Source organism: Sinocyclocheilus rhinocerous, unplaced genomic scaffold (assembly GCF_001515625.1).
Source record: "Sinocyclocheilus rhinocerous isolate Xijiao unplaced genomic scaffold, SAMN03320098_v1.1 scaffold798, whole genome shotgun sequence".
Taxonomy (NCBI): domain Eukaryota; kingdom Metazoa; phylum Chordata; class Actinopteri; order Cypriniformes; family Cyprinidae; genus Sinocyclocheilus; species Sinocyclocheilus rhinocerous.
The window spans coordinates 333,085-354,995 of NW_015635037.1; the positions used below are offsets into that span (position 1 = coordinate 333,085).

A 21,911-nucleotide genomic window follows, 5' to 3' on the forward strand; every position below is an offset into this window, starting at 1 on the left:
TATAAATACACACACATGCATGCATATATATATATAGCCTATAGAAAAATGTTATGTTCATATATTAAATATATATATATATATATACATGGAAATATTTTCAATATATATACTGTATATGTGTGTATTTATATATGCATAATAATTATACACAGTACACACACATATTATGTAAACAAAAACTATTTGGGATGCGATTAATCGCGATTAATCGTTTGCCAGCACTACAAAACCATTTTCCTTAATTTACTATTTTATCAGATTTTTATTAACTGTGATAATGAAAGATAAATGGGGAAACTTTTATGGTAGAATTTCATTCAAACTTAAATATTAAGTAAAATATATCCTAATGGTAGTGGTGACACAACAGAGATACAGTATAACAGCCTTATAGCTAAATTTAGTAAAACAGTCGAAGAAAAAAAATTATATCAAACATTGTTTTAGCCAACAAACATTGCAATAAGGAAATATGATTTAAAAAATGACAGAAATTTATACAAGACGAACTGAAACTTTGAGCATAGGCTATATATTTATATTGTACTCCAAGAAATCCGTACTGTATAGTAAAAAACAAAGTAGTATATATTTTTCCCAATTTAACCTGTACAGATTGCACAGAGTTCGTGCAACAGCCACTGATCGTTCGCAGTTTGTCGGTGACTCAGAGTCTCAGCGCTTCCGCGACACACTGCGCACTTTGGCTGTGACAGTGTTGTTCAATAGTTCAGGCAGGTATGTGACGCGACAGTTTAAAACGTCGTGATTCAAAATCATGAGTCATGCACTTATTTTAGCCTGTATCTCTTCATAATACAGTCTGAACACATCCACATCCGGGTAACACGACGCCTCGCCTCAGTGAGGGAGGAAGCGCCAGTCTGCATCTGACCTGAGATCAGCTCGCGCAGCACAGACCAACCCGCCACCGACGGACACGGGACCGATCCCAGATCATCCTTCAACCGCGGAAAGACACCCGACAGCGAGTTTGTGCTACAAACCCATCATGTCTTTTTCAGATATACGCGTTTGAGTCAGTCAGTGTTTAATTCGCTTATGAACACATTCCGCTGACGTTCAGCCCAGCGCGCGCGCACACACACACACACAGAGTCTGCTGCTCGCTAACACACACAGAGCCACAGCAGCCGCGGAAGACACAATTACATAGCAGCACTGTAAGTATTCAACATTTCACACCTTACAGAAACGTTTGGTGGATTTCAAAACCCAGATTCCTCAACATTGAGCTGCGTGTCTTTTATTTTGGTGTCGCACGAGAGTAAGCTAAACGTACGCCCAGTTTTCCGCATGTCGGGCTTGTTTTTGGTAACAGGGCGGACAGGCTGAGTGTTTGAGCCGCGAGCGTCTGAACTGTTTCTTTGTTCCGTTCTGCGTCGTTATGTTCGCGTGTTACATTGTGAGCGGCTCGCGCGCTGTCGCGCTGTAATTCTGCTGCTGCTGTTTGTGTTGAATTGCGTGAACAGGCCTGAAACAGATCACACCACTGCAAGGCCCGTTCACTCAGTTCTATACAAACACACGCGGATCATGCACCAGAGGGCCTGTTCACTCTATTCAACATGCATTTCAGCACGATTCTACACTAAACTCTGTCAGATGGTTCCCTATAGGCTTGATAGGCAGCTTTTAGAACTTCTGTCACACAAATCTGACGACTGACGTTATAAATGGCATACATTTAACTTTATTTTTTGTAATGGAATAATGTGGAGTCTGTAAAGCTCTTTCCACAAATAATTTGTAAAAAAAAATTTTTTGTTTGGGAAAACTATTACAACAGTGTCAAAATTAATGACATAATTTGCTGATTACATGTTTATTAAGAGATATTAAATTAATTGTAAATTAATTTTATTACCTTTAATTAAGCTGTTTTAGATTTTATATATATATATATATATATATGTATATATATATATATGTGTGTGTGTGTGTGACACTGGACCACAAAACCAGTCTTCAGTAGCACATGTATATTTGTAGCAATTGCCAAAAATACATTGCACAGGTCGATTTTTCTTTTATGCCAAAAATCATTAGGATATTAAGTAAAGATCATATTCCATGAAGATATTTTGTAAATTTCCTACCATAAATATATCAACTTAATTTTTGATTAGTAATATGCATTAAGGACTTCATTTAGACAGATTTGAAGGCGATTTTCCTCAATATTTAGATTTTTTTTGCACCCTCAGATTGCAGATTTTCAAATAGTTGTATCTCGCCCAAATATTATCCTATCCTAACATACCATACATCAATGGAAATCTTATTTATTCAGCTTTCAGCTTTATATCAGCTTTTAATTTTTCAGAATTTCAGATGAATATATAGCTTTCAGATGATGTATACATTTAAAAAAAATTGACCCTTATGACTTTGTGGTTTTGTGGTACAGGGTCACACACACAAACACACACACACACACACACACATATATAATATAATATAATATAATATACTTCTCAAAAAAATTAAAGGAACACATTTTAATCAGAGTATAGCATCAAGTCAGTTAAACTCCTGGGATATTGATCTGGTCAGTTTCAGCTGCTTTGGTGTTAATGAAATTAACAACAGGTGCACTAGATGGGCAACAATGAGAGTTGCCAGAAGGTTTGCTGTCTCTCTCAGAACAGTCTCGAGCATGGAGTAGATTCCAGGAGACAGGGAGTTACTCTAGGAGAGCTGGACAGGGCCGTAGAAGGTCCTTAACCCATCAGCAGGACCGGTATCTGCTCCTTTGTGCAAGGAGGAACAGGATGAGCACTGCCAGAGCCCTACAAAATGAACTCCAGCAGGCCACTGGTGTGAATGTCTCTGACCAAACGATCAGAAACCGACTTCATGAGGCGACGTCCTCTAGTGGGCCTTGTGCTCACTGCCCGGCACCGTGGAGCTGGATTGGCATTTGCCATTAAACACCAGAATTGGCAGGTCCGCCACTGGCGCCCTGTGCTCTACAGATGAGAGCAGGTTCACCCTGAGCACATGTGACAGACGTGAAAGGGTCTGGAGAAGCCGTGGAGAACAGCATAACCGGTTTGGTGGTGGGTCAGTGATGGTCTGGAGAGGCATATCCATGGAGGGACGCACAGACCTTTACAGGCTAGACAATGGCACCCTGACTGCCATTAGGTATCAGGATGAAATCCTTGGACCCATTGTCAGACTCTACGCTGGTGTATTGGGTCCTGGGTTCGTCCTGGTGCACAACAATCCCCAGCCTCATGTGGCGAGAGTATGCAGGCAGTTCCTGGAGGATGAAGGAATTGATACCGTTGAATGGCCCCCATGCTCGCCTGACCTAAATCCAATAGAACACCTCTGGGACATTATGTTTCGGTCCATCCGACGCCGCCAGGTTGCACCTCAGACTGTCCAGGAGCTCAGTGTTGCCCTGGTCCAGATCTGGGAGGAAATACCCCAGGACATCATCCGTCTTCTCATTATGAGCATGCCCCGATGTTGTTTTGAGTTGCTGCAACGAAATTTCAGCAAAAGGGACTAGCCTGCTGCATCATTTTTTTCACTTTGATTTTTAGGGTGTCTTTGAATTTAGCCCTCTGTAGGTTGATAATTTTCATTTCCATCAGACGATGTGGCATCCTTTCGTTCCTAACACATTACCCAATCCATATCAGTATAGATATCCAGCATGATATTTTTCCCCATTGAGATCTGATATGTTTTCAAAGTTTTTTTTTTGAGCTGTGTGTGTACACTGCCGTTCAAACGTTTGGGATCAGTAAGATTTTTTATGTTTTTTAATGGAGTCTCTTGTGCTCATCAAGGCTGTATTTATTTGATCAAAACTACAGAAAAAAATAATATTGTGAGATTATTTCAATTTCTAATATTGGTTTTCTGTTTTAATATACTTTAAAATTTAATTGATTTCTGTGATCAAAGCTGAATTTTCAGCATCATAACTCCAGTCTTAAGTGTCACATGATCCTTCAGAAATCATTTTAATATGCTGATTTATTATCAGTGCTGGAAACAGCTGCGCTGCTTCATACATGCATACATACACACATATATATATATAACAGATTTTTTTTTTTTGGAAACTGATACTTTTTTTCTGCATTCTTTTATGAATAAAAAGTTAAAAAGAACAGCATTTATTTAAAATTTAAAAAAATTCTAACAATATGAGTCTTTACTATCACTTTTTATCCATTTAACATGTGTGTGATCAAAAATTTTCAGCATCATAACTCCAGTCTTAAGTGTCACATGATCCTTCAGAAATCATTTTAATATGCTGATTTATTATCAGTGCTGGAAACAGCTGCGCTGCTTCATACATGCATACATACACACATATATATATATAACAGATTTTTTTTTTTTGGAAACTGATACTTTTTTTCTGCATTCTTTTATGAATAAAAAGTTAAAAAGAACAGCATTTATTTAAAATTTAAAAAAATTCTAACAATATGAGTCTTTACTATCACTTTTTATCCATTTAACACATCCTTGCTGAATAAAAGTATTCATTTCAAAAAAAGAAAGAAAAAAATGTACTGACTCCAAACTTTTGAATGGTAGTGTATATTGTAACAAGATTTCCATTTTGAATAAATGCTTTTTTAAATTTTATATTCATAAAAGAATCCTGAAAAAAGTATCACAGGTTCCAAAAAACATGAATCAGTACAACGGTTTCCAACATTGATAATAAATCAGCATATTAGAGTGATTTCTGAAGGATCATGTGACACTGAAGACTGGAGTAATGATGCTGAAAATTCAGCTTCGCATCACAGGAATAAATTATATTTTAAAGTATATTAAAATAGAAACTGTTATTTTAAATTGCAATAATATTTCACAAAATAACAGGGTTTTTTCTGTATTTTGATCAAATAAATACAGCCTTGATGAGCACAAGAAACTTAGGTAAAAAATAGGCGCACAGACAGAAACAAAACAACATAAAGTCCAGGCCTGGTCCTCTCTCGTCTTGCACTGTCGTCACTCCTCCTTTTATCCTTCCGGAGCTCCTCCGTGGGACTCGAGACCGGTGAGTGGCGCAGGTGTCGCTCATTGTCATTCACTCAACAGCCTCGCTCCGTTCCCACAGCTCTCAGCCCCGCCCCACTCGTCACAATATATATATAAAATTTAAATGACCAAAATATGTTTAGCTGTGTCCCTACTTTTTTTTATTTTACTAACTTGGTATTGCATAAATTAATCAATTCTAAGTCTGCACGCTTTTTGAACCGTATCTATTATAGGATGGTCCATGTTTTAAACTCTGGCATTTATGCATCTGTATTTCATTATTTATATAATAATAATTTATGTATGTATGTACGAATGTGTTTGCTTGTTTTTTTTTTGTCTTAAGTGTCTTAGTTGTGTTTGAGCTCACCAAGAAATTCCAGAACAACTATGTTGTTTGGCAATAAATAAATAAAATTAATAATTTAATAAATAAATAATATTTAATAAAATAACATTTAAATTATATATTTAAATGTGTATAAAATAAATAATATATTAAATTATATTAATTATATATATATATATATATATATTAGTAGTATATATATTATGCATTGACCTTAAGGCTGATTTATACTTCTGCGTCAAACTTACGCCGTAGCTTACGCATAGATGCACACCCATACGCCGTAGCCTGACGTGCACCTCTCCAAAAATCTAAATAATGATTTGATATTTATTTGCAGCCGTCACGGCTACAATGCTTCTCCGACGAGCCGCCGCTTCTTCGGCTTTTGCCGTGGTACTGCGGGTTACACCAGCAACATGCCCGTGGACACTGCAGACTAGCGGTTTGCATGTGTACTGCACGTTGACGCGGACAACAACGCAGAAGTATAAATGAAAACTGACGCATAGCCTACGGCGTAAAGGCTACGGCGTAGGTCCAACGCAGAAGTATAAATCAGCCTTTAGTGTTAAAGTTCAATCATTCAACTGTCAACAAATATTTTTATTTAATTTATTGAAGTTATATAAGTTTATCAAAAAGCACAACCCTATTTTTGTCAATCACAAATTGACTGACAGCTTACTTTTGACTAAATTTGCAACCCTGTTAGTCCTTCTGCCACATTTATTATACTCTTTCATAAATTTGGCCGTTTTCTACCCTATTCCAGTGCAAAAATATTGTTTTAATTACCAGTAATATCACTGCCTTTGTGTTGTATAGTAATTGTCTTGACAAATAGATGAATAATTGTTTTTGTTTTTTTTTGGAGTAATTCTCACTGGTTTCTCATCACCATCTGTCTCTCACAAGGGTTTCTCTGTTGTATGAATTATGTAGTCTGTGTGTTACAGAGTGAGTGCTTCCATGGAGAAGGTGGTATTTACAGATAGTAAACAAAGGTGGAGCTTCTTTTTTTCTTTGTCGAGGACTATATGAAATTCACACAGCAAATAGAAGACCTGTTCACTCACTGCTAAATAAATGTGGTCATGTGACATTCCTCAGCAATGGGCCTTTTGATGGTTAAGGTGATATAGTGATGGTAAACGAGGGTGAGGTGAGGGTGGCATTTGTTGCAGTTATGACTGAGGTGGGACAGGTCTTGATTTTATTGCTGGCAGTGTTTGCATAGTGAATTATTGTAAGTCTTTAAACACACCTAGATTGCGGAGTGGACCAAGACTAGTATGATCAGTAAATTCAAAACATTTTAGAGTAGTTTCTCAAAAGCACTCTTTACAGAAGGTGCTATCAAACTAGATAGGCTATGCTTTATGTAATCATTCATTTGTAAGGTGGTTATATTGTTAAATATGTTAGACGCAGCACCAGTATGAAGGGAATCTGATCAAAGAGCAGCTGCTGACAGGTGGAGGAACAGGACATTTCCAGCAGGAACAGTGGATTTTAGGACTCTCTCTCTCTCTCTCTCTCTCTCTCTCTCTCACTCTCTCACACACACACACTCACTCACTCACTCACTCACTCACTCACTCTCTCTCTCACACACACACACACACACACACACACACACAGAGAGAGAGAGCTTAGGTTCTTATATCACAGGATTACCAGTCACAAGTTTCACTAGGCTCTCTTGGAAAAACTGAATATTCCTCTGACATTTCATTCTGGTGTCAACCCTGTCAAAATGGCTTTGTTTCTGCTATGAACAGATTTCATTAAATCAAACTGAGAATAATAATTTCATTTAATGTTATTTTGAGGCTGGAACAAATGAATGAGTTGTTTCTAGTGGAAGAAAAAATAAAAATCTTGAAATTACATAATTAAAGCCACTTGAGGTTGAATTTCAGATCATTACTGTTATTAATTAATATTGGTAATATGTAATTAGTGTTATTGTTAAGTAAACCTGAAACTATTACAGATTGTTTTCATTATTTGAAATAAAGCGTAAATTAAAATATAAATTTTAGATGGAAAAACTAACCGCCTAAATAAAAATTACAACTGATGGCTTGACGGTTAACGAAAGTGAAATCATTTTAAGCTAAATTACTATACTTACTACAACTAAAACTGAAATAAATTAAAGCTATATAATATAATGGAACAGACTTTAATAGAAATATTTAAAGAACAATTACTAAAACTTCTAAATTTAAAATGAAAGCTGAAAAAATTTAAATATTCCATATATTATTATAATAATAGGCTTATATAAGTAATACTAAAATAACACTAGTTTTAATGGTACATTTCTGCTGTTGCTTAGGACAAAATTACTTGTTCTTCGTGACTAGAACACATTTTTAGAAAAATATTAATTGAATAATAGTCGGCAAAAGTTTGACATCATTTTGGTTTTTAAAAGAAATTCATAAGTAGGCAGTAGGCACTGTTTGTATTTGTCTAATTTCAAGCATTTAATTAAACACTTTATTTCAAAAGGTTTTGAAGATCACGAGAAACGTATATTCAGTCAAGTATGTATTTGTGCTGTGTTTGATCCATAGAATATTTCCCAGTTAAATATTTCAGGCAATTGCCTACTTTAAAATAGAAGATTTTGTCTTTTGTCTCAGCATTTTGCTGTCAGAATTGAAGAGGGCAGTCAAAACCATTGACCTGTGTCCTTCTCTTTTCTTGTTTCTTTTTTTAATTTATTTACTCCAGGTTCTAAAGCAAGAAGTCTACAGCCGCAACCATGCCACTATTTGGTAAATCTCACAAGAACCCCACAGAAATTGTGAAGACCCTAAAGGACAACCTCTCAATCCTGGTCAAGCAGGATAAGAAGACAGAGAAGGTATGAGTTTGAGAGCAGTCCCTGTGGGTATTATGAGTGAATTACACCTGCAGATAACACCCGTTTCATTATAGGAATTATATTAGGTAACAGTGAAAACACAGCAAAAAAATGTGTGCTGAGCACTATTGGTGAGGAGTTATTGCCCATCTTGCAGGCAGGTTCTGATTGCTAGCTTTTTAAAGGATGCAGCAGATTGCTGAAATCTGGCGTACTTTACAGGACTGTACAGCATCTCTCCATCACGTTAATAAGCTTAATTTGCCACAAATGAGGCGTGTTTACACAGAAAAAAATGACAAGAGTTTAGCACAGGGCCGTTCCAGTGCATTTAGCGCTTGCTTAAGATGAATTACGGGTGTTTTTACACTGAAACACATTGTGCAAATGTGGCACAAAAGTTTAGTGAATTTGGCCGTGTTTACCTTGGTCCACCGGTCAGATTTTGTTTCTCCCTTGTTTTTCCACTTTCATCCCAGGATTTTATTCCATTTCATTCTGGTATTAATCCCAGTTGTTACAAAAACCCTCAGATGATTGCATAATGAATTCGACTATTGAGTGATGGTGCTCAAGTTTCCTAGGTCTCTCTACAGCTTTACCCTGAGACACGTTATAGCTCTTTTTAACCACAATATCAGCATTGTCCTCTAAATCGGCCTCCTTTCCACTGCTGATTTTTCCAGTGTGTTTTTGCATTTTTCATTTGCTTTTTCAGAGACGTAGGCCAGGCCAAAGGCAAATAAGTGTTTTAAACCAGTGCAGGGAAATGTCTGTGAATGACCATGGGCAGTTTTGTGAGCAGTGCACACCAGACTAACGGAGACATGCAGTCTGAAATTGAGATTAGCATCTGAGAAAATTTTATTTAATCAGAACTCCTCTTTAGATGACTTTCAGATAAATTATCACTCTTGACATTTTTTTTTCTTGCAAAGAGCTTTCAGTTATAGGTATTTTTCTTGTTGAATGGCAGTTGTTTGTTGGTGTCAGTTATTTTAGTGTCATTGATATACTACTTGCTAATATATAGTTTCATATTTTGAATTAGATTTGTATTTTTTTATTTTCTGTTTTCACTTTAATTTAATTTTGTTGTAATTTTATTGTTTTTGTCTCTGTTGTAGTTTGTCTGTAGTTTCTATTTATTAATTTTACTTAGGTTTAGTTATTTTAGTACTTCAAGTTAAACTAAATGAAAATGTGAAATGTTGCATTGTCACATAGTGAGATAATTGTAAGTTTTTGTGTATTTTTTTCAGTTTTGTATTTTATATTTAGTTAATGTTTATTTTATTTCAAGTAAATAATTTTTAATGGTTTTAGTTAACTATAACCCTGGTAGAAGTAGGTGTAGTTAAGGTAAATTTTTTTTTAAGCTAACTTAAATTTTTCTCAATGTCAATAAGTGGCTCAATTTGCTGAATATGAACCCCATTTTCAGCACATCCTTAATAGACCCAAATGAGCAAGAGTTCGGATTCCTGGAAGTGCTCATGTTTGTGCTGTGAGTACAAAGATGTCGGAGAGGTGGGAATATCGCTCCACTGCCCGACCTCTTGCTCATTTTCATCTGCCCGCTAAGGCTCTTTTCAGCAGCCCAGTGTTAAAGTCAAGCGTTTGAAGTGCTGGGAACCTCTGGGGGCCTAGGACTCTTCCAGCTGGAGGGAAATCCAATGCTCCACGATACCTCCACACTTTCAAACCGAGCTGTTTCAGCAGCTGATAAATAGCTAATGATGTTCTTTGTATAATGAGCTTACGTGTGAAATTACCCAGAATCCTTTTAGCTGTTCAGAGCAATATGCAGCATTGATGGCATATGCTCTGAACACACACGTGTGGAAATGTATTGAGTTATCACCATGTTTTGTAGTGATTAAAGTGATTTTTGTGTGTTTGTCAGGCTTCAGAGGAGGCGTCGAAATGTCTGGTGGCGATGAAGGAGATCCTGTACGGCACTAACGACAAGGAGCCACACACAGAAACGGTGGCCCAACTGGCCCAAGAGCTCTACAACAGCGGCCTGCTCATCTCACTGGTGGAAAACCTACAGGTCATCGATTTTGAGGTGAGGATACTGCTTGTTCTCTTTTTATTTATGATTGTAATAATTGGTATAATAGCATTGTCTATGTGTGTTCACAGGGTAAAAAGGACGTTTGTCAGATCTTCAACAACATCCTGCGCAGGCAGATCGGGACCCGCAGCCCAACGGTGGAATATTTCTGCTCTCATCAGGAAGTTCTTTTCATCTTACTCAAAGGGTGAGAGATGATGGGTATTTTTGAAATGTAGCACGTAAGCATGTTACTTTGAAACTGCTGGCTTGGAAAAGCTTTGAAATGTCCACGGCGCTATTTCCATTCCATCAGTCCATCAGAAACCATCTATTCATTTTAGCAAGTTTAGCTCTAAAATCAAGATCAGAAGACCAAACGTGGAATAGATCCAAAATCATGAAGTTCTGTTTCCCTGAACATGGCTTCATGTTAATGTGAACTTGACATTTCTGCTGTGGTGCTGTGGCAGGTATGAGACTCCTCAGGTGGCATTGAATTGTGGGATTATGCTGCGTGAGTGCATCCGGCATGAACCTCTCGCCAAAATCGTCCTCCACTCTGAACACTTTAAAGATTTCTTCAGCTACGTGGAGATGTCCACATTTGACATTGCCTCTGACGCGTTTGCCACCTTCAAGGTAAGTGCTATATTTATTTTTTATTTAACACATTATTAATTGTTACATAAATGATTTGTTAAATGGTACTCATTGCACTTTTTTTTTTTGTTTTGTTTTTTTACAGGATCTGCTCACAAGACACAAGGTTCTGGTGGCGGAATTTTTAGAACAGAACTATGACGCGGTAATATATTCATTTTTTTGGTTAATTTTTATCATAGAATCTAGGAAAACTAACATTTTACATGGCTGTCCTTGATCTTCCAGGTTTTTGATAACTATGAGAAACTGCTTCACTCTGAGAACTACGTGACCAAGAGACAGTCGTTGAAGGTGTGTGTTGTGACATTGATTTTTGTCTTCTCTAGCCTGTCCTGTCATTAACATCACGTGTTTGTGTGTTATGTGACAGCTGCTGGGTGAACTGCTCCTGGACAGACACAACTTTACAGTCATGGTTTCTTGTTTAATTACACGCATGTTGTTTTACCGGCACTCGTGCCTCTGGCCTAATCACAGCCATGCTGATATAGAGCTGGTATCGCTCTCGTACTCGAGTGATATTGCTCATTCAGGGAATACTTTTTGTAGGCTTGTAGAAAACGATGTGGGAAAATTATTACAAGAACCTCGTAATAAATTGTATAAGCTAAAACATTTAACAAGAGTGCAAAGAGAAGCTTTGTCAGCCTTAATTAACGATTAACTGACTATTCAACAAAAAAGGTTCTGAAAGGAATTAGATTTATTTGTGCCATTTATTACTTCAAAAAATGTTAAATCCGATTTTTCAAAAACTGATTCGGGCCGACTAGCAAAACAAACTTGTAACCAATCAGCAGTAAGGGGCGTGTCTACTCATGATGTGGAGGAGAGAGCGTTCAGTGCACAGGACGGACATTAGCCGAGCCGAGCGACAGAAAGATAGAGATGGCGGATAAAAAACAAGAGGAAAACGAAAAACAAAAGAAGGCTTAAGGCAAGAAGTAGGACCCGTGTAAATATCGGATCAGCTTTCCAGCACTAGAGAGAACTCAAGGAGCGGAAGGCCTGCAATCGGACGCCGAGGTTGCTTTGTTTCTTCTCGATAGGTGAGTAACACCGTGTCTGTGCTGCAACCGCTAAAGTCTGTCTAGTACACTGGACGCGACAAAAACGACCGTTGAAAATCATTTGAAATTTGTGTCAATACATCATGAATGGAACGCAGCAGCAGTTTTCTGTCAGGGATTTGTCGTGTCGTGCCGCGCCGCATCCAGTGTAGACCAAAGATGCGTATGTATATAGGCTATATCTATGGTGTAGACAGCATCACTGATTATAATGAGTTCTATAGTATTTTGTCGCGCCGCGCCACTCGCGTCCGGTGTAGACATGGTGTAACATTGGTTATGCTTTTAGAACTAATCGTTGCCTGGGATGCGTACGTATGTGTGGGGCGAAGCTATCAAAATAGGGGCGAGACCCTTTTGGGGTAGGGGCGTGTTTGTTTTGGTGAATTCAAATGTCAACATTGGCTACCAGAAATTGCTTACCCCACCTTTAAATTTACAATGGAAGAAAGTCGTGATTCGATACATTTTTTGGACGTGAAAGTTACAAAGATCAAGGAGTCATTTACAAACAACAGTATTTCGAAAACCAACAGATAAAAACAATATTATAATATCTATTGACAGTTATCATCCAGCTCCTTTAAAACGTAGTTTACCGATTAGCCAATTGCATAGATTAAAATGTAATTGTAGTACTACACATGAATTTGATGAACAGGTAAAATTGCTATTTCAACTATTTCATTCTAAAGGCTATCCACAAAGTTGGTCAAATAATCATCCAATAATCTAGTATACGACGACAAGACAACCTCTTCAGTAGCGAGACATTTCAAATGAATTTGGACACGACATCAAGCAATTGGAATGTATAGGAAGAGAGGAAGTTTTTGGGTCGCGTAGAGGAGGTAATATAAATAAAGAACTATTGAAACGAGAAGCATTTTTAGATTCATAAACTTAAATCACTGACCCCAAATGGCATGAACGAGGAATTAGATCTTTCTGTCTTCCTTTAATGAACTATAATTGGTCGAATTCATCAATAATATTTTGTACAGTAAATCTTGAGTATCTACAGTGTGAAAAACAATGATTGTTTATGACGATGTATTTCTGATATTTTGATTCATTGAATTTTCCATTGTTATACATTTTAAAGTCAATTGGTGGAGTAGATACTAATGGCTGTTTACTTAAATTACAAGATTGTATAATAGTGATAAATATAAGATCCTAGATCATTTTTGTTTTAATCACGGAGATATTGTGTGGTGTACTAGTGGAGGTGATGATCTGTGTTGTGTGTATATACATGAAAATTGTCTAGTATTTAAATGGAAATGATTTAATGGTTTTAGTAATTGAACATTGGCTAATGAATGATGACGTCAATATAATTAGTGATTTGAAAAGTGGGTGGAGGGATTGAATTGCTTTACACACTGAGGAAGGCTTTGAGCCGAAACGTTTGTGTTTTTTCCCATCAACGATGAATGTAAAATCAAACGAAAAAAGAAGACTGTTTTCGTGAGTGCGGATCATGATCTCCTATACCAATTTTTTTCCCCCACTTCTTCACCTTGCATGAAAAATGTCACACTGTCAACTCCAAAAGGGGGGAAAACACCATAAAATGATCAAAATTGTGGTTTATATGAAACATGCATTATGTTCCAAGGCAATATGATAGATTTGTGTGAGGAACAAATTGAAATAAGCAAAAAAATCAACATTTTTATGAATTTAACAAATTTATTGAAATTTATCTTAATTTTTAATCATTTTTTTTTCTTAATCTTAATCTTAATTTTTTTTTCTGTGCATTTCTTCAGGTGTTTGTGGCCAATCCAAATAAAACACAGCCCATCGTAGACATTCTATTGAAGAACCAAACGAAACTCATCGACTTCCTTAGCAACTTTCAGAAGGATCGCACAGACGACGAGCAGTTTAACGACGAAAAGACGTACCTCGTCAAACAAATACGAGACCTAAAGAAGCCAGCCTCCTAAACTCTAGCTGTTGCAGTATTAAGGAAAAAAAACAAAAAAAACACAAAAAATATATTAACAATAATAATTCTATTTAAAATCTTGAAAAATGTCTTTTCTTAGTTCTGAGGCTTACAAAAGAAAGTTCCGGATCATTGATGTTCTCTGTTCTTATTTGCTTTTCTTTTTCCTTCTTTCATGTTTTATTGCAATCTCTTGTGCCATGATAGGATGTTTTAAAAGTAGGAATCAGCCAGTTTGAGTTATGGGAAGAACCATCTAAGAACATCAAGACACCGTGCAGATGAGGAAGTACAGGTAAACTTTCATTTTCCGTTTCCGGGTGTTTTTCGCGAGCATGGACACACTACGTTCTCCATGGCACCAACAGCGCCACAACACGGCAGTTTCGCTATGCTAGAAGAGATTGTGTTATTTGGATATTGCTGGAAAAGAGGTGAAATTCCCAAAAGATTAATTATGAGCTGTTGATTTTCTCTTGATGACTTGTAACTGCACTAATCTTCGTTCTTGCATTCCTTTTCATGGCTTTTCTCTGGCATCAGCATCCGCTTTTATTTCTTTCGCCCGAACACTACAAACCTGATGATTTCCTCCCTGTTCTCTTTATTCTGTTCGTGTTTTATAAGAATTATTTAGAAGGATGAATTCATTTATCAGTATTTTAATTATTGTTTATCTGAGCTGAAACAGAAAGAGCATCTGTGGGTCTTCATGTACATTCTGAGTTGCTGCCAGGCCGTTTCTCTTGTCCAGAAAGCATCATTATTTTGTTTTATATATTTTTATTTGATGTTTACCTACGTTTAAAAAAAGACAAGCGCTGATTTTACTCTTAAGGTGGTTGCCGTTTTAGAAGAATCTTGAAAAATCTACTTTGGCACAAAGTGAACCGGTGTATATTCCAACTCGTAGATTTCCTGTAGATCAGTGAGGTATAGCTATAGTGCTGTGGTATTACTATTGTATGCTCTATACTATAGTAACCCTAGTGCTATAGTATTTCTTAACTTTAGTACATCATACTAAAGTACTTTTTATACTGTAGTGCAGCTGTAGTATAATATTCATTTCTATACTATAGTATACCTTTTACTGTAGTATGTATTTCGTGCTATAACCCATGATTCATCCGTCTTTGATGATTTTGACAGAAGTAGATTGTTGCATAGCTGGAAAACAAGATGAAATGAGGACACAAATGTACAAACAGGTGCCTTTTGTTCTTGAGTTGTTAATTTACTATTTTGCTCATTTTTTTATTTGAGAAGAAATTTTGGAAGGGGGAGCTTAATTTCTTTTTATTGTTTTGAATATGTTCTCATTGAGCATATTTAGCTTGATTAAGCAATGAACCTCTTGAACTCACTATATCTGAGTTATGCTGTTGAAGAAAATTCATTAAATTTCATTCTTTTTTCCTCTATAGTTCATTGATTGTTTCATTACGAGTGTCTTTAGGTTTATGGGATGAAATATGCTTTGGTGGTTAAGATCCATCACTCACAGTGTGAAACAAATTCATTTGTACTCTAAAGCAACTATTTTCAAATTATTCGCATGAAGCCAAATTTATTCAATATATTTGTCTGCAGTTACATTGAAGATGCCAAAACGTGTTCAAAATTTGAATTTCAATTTTTCCTACTACACATACAGGTGCAGTTTCCATCTGAAATGCTAATAGTACCATTTCAATAAAGACCAACTGAAGCATTAGCAACATCGTTGACTCCCTTTTTTTTTTCCCCAAAGAAAAAAGGACATTGGGTACTGTATATATTTTACACCGTAAATTAAGAACAAATTTAAATAGTAATATATTGTGTGAACACATAATGGACAGTTCTGCTTATCCCTTCAATTTGAAACATTTAAAAACGTATTGTGTGCAATAAACTTGTGCAGTTTTAAAACCCAAGTTTTCAACCCAAATCCCGTTTCTAAAATGCATATAATTAAACTTTTAACAGGCTGTCCCGGTAAACTAATGAAACATCTTCCCTCTTTTATGCTGTATTGTAATGGTAAGATGCTGCATGAGTATGGCAGGTTAAATAGCATTTGAACATCATCTGTTGCTGTGGCAGGAGAGCAGCTTTCGAAACGTCTTCTATGATCTCAGTCTCTTATTGCACTGAAAATGAGTTTCCTCCTCTTTTCGTTTCATGTAGCCATCTGCAAAAATAATAATAAATGTAGCGGGTGTCACATGCTATATACCATCTAATTATTCATGCAGCTTTTAAGAAACTCGGACTGAATGTTTGAACATATAGTATATAATGGAGTACTCTGAATATTTGAATACACTTTTAAAATTTCCTTTGTCATACCACAAGACCATTTAAATCCAATTATTATATTCAGTGAGCTACTGAAGGAAAAATGGAGAAAACATGGTGAGCAGACACAGGACCTTGCATTTTATACTTTCACTTATACATTTTAACCTGAAATGTTTATTTTGATTTACAAAAATATAATAAATACCCACAAATCTGAACTACAACACTAATTAGACACTTCACTAAAGAAAAAAAGATTTTTGGTACTAATAAATAATGGGTTTAGAAAAATAGCTGCTTTTTCCATCCAGTTACTGAGAAACTTTGATAATGGTAGGTGTTTCTTTTTTTGAAAATTTTTTTTAATTGAGACACAAAAACACTTACTTGCTGTGGACGGCGCAGCTTGTTCTGACATATGTCTAGCAGATTATTTCTGCTGCCACTGGAAAATAAGAAATATATATTTATATGTATTATAGTTTTCTTTTTTTATCATAAATGTAAAATAAGAAAAAATGAAAGTACATCAATACAACAGTGGTGTGGTATTTTTCCAAGTTCATAATTTATCATAATGATTCACTCTGCACTTACAATGAATTTCTGGACGCCGTTGAGTTTGTCGAACCTGAGGTAGGAGATGTCATGTTTGACTTTGTTGCTGTCCAGGTCTGTGGTGTAGATCTGCTTTATTCCAGCGCAGCCGATCAGAGGAACACACTCATCACACGGGCATTTGGTCACAAACATCATTGTGTTGTCCTCTTCTTTTATCTCTGTGCTCCTGCAGATTGGAGGGAAACATGAATGAATTTTTTTCTTTGAACATTCGAATGGCCTGATATTCAGAGTTCTTCACAAATACAGTCAGTGCATATAAAACATAGCACATCTCCAGCGTGAGCTGATGAACAGTTGTTGTTGTTGCCAACTGTTCTTCTGACAGTTCTGCTCCTTCCCATGAGTCTCACCTAAATGTGAGCACGTTCTGCTCCGCATGGAGGATGTATCTGTACTTCCTGTTCTGTCTCTCCTCTTGCTTGTGATCCATCTGAGGATACTCTGCGTACTGTGAGCCCACTGGATAGGCGTTGTACCCACAGCCCACTAGGTAAAGCCGACCTGTGCCATCACATTGCGACTAGAGGTAGTTTAAAACATAGAAGAGAAAATAAGAGAGGTTTTCTTTAAATACATTTATAAATTCAAAGTCATGTTTTATGTTTTTGGCTCACCTGTTTTCCCTCAGCCCAAATAACTGCACCAACTCCCATTTTAGGATCCTCTACATAAAGAGACCGCACACACACAAAAAAAGAAAACATTTGAACTGCACCTCAATTTAACTTTGCACCCTTACATCATCCTCCAGGAAATGATATCATTTTGGCAGGAAAACAACAACAGCATTAGCAATGGACTAGTTGGGCTGTCTCACTTTGTGACTTTACATACTGTTAGATAAAGTACTCATAATGGTATTATTAAGATTTCAAAATATGGTTAACTCTTTCCCTACCATTGACAGAATTTGCCGTCATTTACGAGACGCTTCCCCACCATTGAAGGCTATTCCGGCTTTCAGAGTTTTCACTGTTATACGGTAGGAGGCGCTATTAAGCATCTCCTGAAAGAGCACTGAACATCTGGCCCAGAAATTTTGTGAAATTGGTGAAGATGGCAACCAATTAAAAAAAAAAAAAAACCCGCTGACCGTGAAAGAGTTAAAAATACTACAATTATCTGTCACCCTCTGGTAAGCTAACCATCAATTCCTCGCTGAGCATTGACAAACTTTAGCACTTTATTTCCAACCTGTTGGTAATTGTGTTGCTATTTTGTAAATTCTCGTCATATTTAAAAAAAAATTCAAAGTTTACATTTACATCACAAATTCAACGTACAAATGGCTTGAAGTTGGCATGAAATGAAAATTCACTTTATCTGTTTTCTAAACGCATCTTATCAATCTTTCTGTCAACGATTTATCAATGCATTGTTTTTTATGAGCCCTTAGTGCCAAAGTTGATTTTTAATCTAAAAGTCTCAACTTTCCATTGAAACAACATTGTATGTATGTTGGGCTTCTCCAATCATTTAGTCTGCTTAAATCCCATCCCATTTTCATGGACTTTCAGATCTGCCTCCATCCAATTAACTACTGATTTCTGCCAACCATTTTAAGCGACACTAGATTCATGCTGTTTTCACTTTCTGCCATTGCTTTTGGTTTCTTGATTTGTGTATTTCTGAAAACAGCTGAACATTTTGATGTCAATTAGTCAAGCAAGTGAATAATAAGTAAATCTAATTGAACAGAATTCACCTGTTCTACACGCCAGTAATCGGGCCTGTATGATACAGTGTCGCACCACATCCTGAGGTAAAGCTGGAGAACCCGTCCCTAAAGGCTCTCTCATGAAGAACCCATAATCTTCTTCTAGAACCGGAACGCTTGCGGCGGCGGATGCCAGAATCCTAACAAGATTCCTCATATGCTGCCTTAAGTTGCTAAAATTTGGTTCCGCACAGAAGCTCTCCAGTCCCATCTTGTTCAGCACATACTTATGCTGTTCCTCATCATTTATAAAGAACTTCTCCAAGAATTCATCCAAGTTGTTCCACCATTCCCTTCTAAAGATATCCTTAACATCGAGAGTTGGATTGTCCGCAGCAATCTTCCCAAGGAAGTCACAGTTTTGAGAAGTTTCGTCCACGAACTGCTGCATGGTGCAGTCCAGAGGCTGCAGGAGCACACAGATGTGGGGTCTGCTGTTGGACTTCAGTCTCTCTCCAGCTGTGGCATCTAAGATGGCTTCCTGGTGACTGGAGTCTGTATGATTGTGTCTACCTGACAACAAACTGATCTCAGCATCACCGGGCCAGTATGATATCCTACTCACACCAGCTGAACAAAGAGAGATGAGAGAGAGGGTAACAACAAGGGGCAAGATAGGCAGTCAAATATAAAATGTTACAAACATATGAAATATATGGTTATTTTACATTTAATATTATATTCACAACTTTATTTATTTGAAGTATAGTTATAGACAGGTATGATCCTGACATAGTGCAGGTGTGATCTTACCATTGATGAGCATCTTGAGGCAGGCGGAGCAGGGTTTTCTGGAGAAGTAGAGATCGCATCCCTTCAGTCTGGGTCCGTGTTTGACCACAGCCACCTGTCCTGCATGTAACTGCACACTGGAGCAATGCAGACCCAGAACCCTGCACTCATGGACCACCACAAGCCCACTGTCTCCAGCCTGGATCCAAATATAATACCTCTCATTATTTATATATCCATACAGCTAATGAGTCATAGGATGTAGCAGCCCTTCCAGTTCATACTTCAGAGCACATGAGTCATTATACACACAACAGGGACTCTGTCATGTGGGAAACCGTTTTCCAATAATAATTCTGCTGTAGACTGAGAATGTGTTTTTTTTCCCCCACAGGAATAAATACAAATCAGGACATTTTACATGGGTAGATACCATTTGTAACACATTTTTCTTAATATATCTTCATCTGCATTTTAAATGGCTTTTAATGTAAGCTCTGTCCTTAAAACACACACGATTGCTTTAGAGGAAATTAAAATATGCCTACTGCGTCATTCTCTCGTTGCTGTGGTTCTTTCTTTGGGAAAAGTTCCATCCATAGACTCAACAATGTGAAGAGGTTGGCTTTGGACAGTCGAGGTCCATGACCTGAAACAATCAAATAGGATTTTTGTGAACAGACTAGTGACAAAAAAACAAAACAAAAAGCTACTAATTTGTAATGTTATGAGATAATCAAACAATGGAGATGTACCAATAATCGATTAGACCATGGTGTTCAATGTGTTACATTTTAAATTGAGCTAATTCGTTTTTCATTTGTTTAAATTTTTTGTTTTTGTTTCAATCATTTTTACATAAGTACATAATAATAATAACACATTCATTATGATTATTTTATTGCTGTATTATAATGATTACTGTTTTTATAATATAATTTTTTCAGCTAGTAGTAGTTATGATATATTTATGCAAAAGACTGACGGATTAAGAATAAGATTTGATGGATAAGTATCAATGTATTTTTTATTGACGTAGTTTTCAATCACTGCATCAAAAAGCAGATGATAAAATATAAATAAAAGAAAAAGAAAAAATTGGTCTCTATAAGGAAATGGTTAGCATAAAATCTTATCAGAATTCTAATTAGAATGGATTTAATGCAATCAGATTGCTCTTAAAATTAAGTTGCTGACATGATGAAATGCATAATAACCTCCTATTAAATAATTTAACGACAAAAATCATCATAAAAGCAGAAGAGAAACAGCTTTGAAGAAGAAGCGGCTTTAACAACACACTGTAAAGTTGAGCTGTCCTGGGGTCTGGTTACCATAAGCAGACACTGACAAGCTAATCTAACCTTGTACTTTGGCATCCGTCTGTACTCCACTATCCCTCGCATTGCGCACTTCCCCGCCGTTTGGAATAGATCTGTTTCCCTCGAAATCCCGGTGAGACAGCCGACTGTCCGGTGCTGCCATTCAACCGCGATCAGCATTGACCTATCATTGACTAAACAGTCCCAAACAACAACAGCCCCACCGCCTTCACGCTGTGCTCTTCCGCAGACGTCACCTGGGGGCGGGGCATGGGTGCTTTCACACCTGGCCTGTTGTTTCGGAACCTGGCACGTTTCCCCCCTTAGCTCGGTTCGTTTGGGCATATGTGAACACGGCAATCGCGCTCGGATCCGCGCCAAAACAATCGGTCCGAGATCGCCTGAACGAGGTGGTCTCGGCTCGATTAACGAACTCCGGAGCGGTTCGGTTGTAGTGAGAAAGCTATCCGATCCAACGGACCAACGAACCAGGCTATATCACAATTTATGATGGGTAATTACGTAAGTTCCGTGAAACGCATCAGCTTTGTTGTTTTGCTAATACCTCAAAATGAACCTGTGAGTGTCTGTGGGTGAGCACGTCTTTGCCATTCAAAAATCAAAGCGCACTTTATTTTATAATGCCGTCTTATTGCTCTATATATAGAAATATTGCTATAATGCGTAGGTGCATTTTAAAAATGTTTTCCCAATCAATCCTGGACTCCTGCTCAAAATGATAAATTATTATAACGACAGCTACAAAAATAAATAAAAATAAAAATAAGCCCGCAAAGCTGTTATCGTTCCATTCTGACGGAAGACAGCCGTGACAGCTCAGTGGAATCCCGGAAAATAAACCGTGGAACTTTGACCAATAAGAGAACAGTTTACTCGCACGTGACTTGTATTAAAGGGGTCATATGATGCGATTTCATTTTTTCCTTTCTCTTTAGAGTGTTACAAGCTCTTGGTGCATAAAGAAGATCTGTAAAGTTGCAAAGACTAAAGTCTCAAATCCAAAGAGATATTCTTTATAAAAGTTAAGAGTTAGCCACACCTACCTAAAACGGCTCGTTCGAACACGCCCCCACATATCTACGTCACTATGTGGAAATATTTGCATAACGCCGCCCAAATGTTCAAGCAAAGAAAGAAGGCTAACTTTTATTCTCGCTGTTGCCGCCGCG

The 21,911-nt window shown here is 37.0% G+C and overlaps 2 protein-coding genes across 3 annotated transcripts; one reads left to right on the forward strand and one right to left on the reverse strand.

The window, feature by feature from the left end:
- The first annotated feature begins 661 nt into the window (after positions 1 to 661).
- On the forward strand, positions 662 to 15,757 carry LOC107746296 (calcium-binding protein 39-like). The gene is made up of 10 exons (XM_016560439.1): positions 662 to 741; positions 826 to 1,187; positions 8,153 to 8,285; positions 10,192 to 10,356; positions 10,434 to 10,552; positions 10,818 to 10,986; positions 11,093 to 11,152; positions 11,236 to 11,301; positions 11,381 to 11,425; positions 13,829 to 15,757. The coding sequence occupies exons 3-10, from the start codon at positions 8,184 to 8,186 to the stop codon at positions 14,036 to 14,038; spliced, it is 936 nt and encodes a 311-aa protein (XP_016415925.1). The 5' UTR covers positions 662 to 741; positions 826 to 1,187; positions 8,153 to 8,183; the 3' UTR covers positions 14,039 to 15,757.
- Positions 14,031 to 20,946, reverse strand: LOC107746266 (cytidine and dCMP deaminase domain-containing protein 1-like). Of its 2 annotated transcripts, none has more exons than XM_016560396.1 (9): positions 20,764 to 20,946; positions 19,948 to 20,048; positions 19,421 to 19,598; positions 18,656 to 19,237; positions 17,565 to 17,614; positions 17,301 to 17,470; positions 16,924 to 17,113; positions 16,714 to 16,771; positions 14,031 to 16,216 (listed from the first exon to the last, which is right to left on the reverse strand). In XM_016560396.1, exons 1-8 carry the CDS (start codon positions 20,882 to 20,884, stop codon positions 16,757 to 16,759), a joined length of 1,407 nt encoding a protein of 468 aa, XP_016415882.1. In that variant the 5' UTR covers positions 20,885 to 20,946; the 3' UTR covers positions 14,031 to 16,216; positions 16,714 to 16,756. The 2 variants fall into 2 exon arrangements, with proteins under 2 accessions (XP_016415882.1, XP_016415883.1); XM_016560397.1 differs by having other exon boundaries at positions 20,734 to 20,794.
- Positions 20,947 to 21,911: the final 965 nt, after the last annotated feature.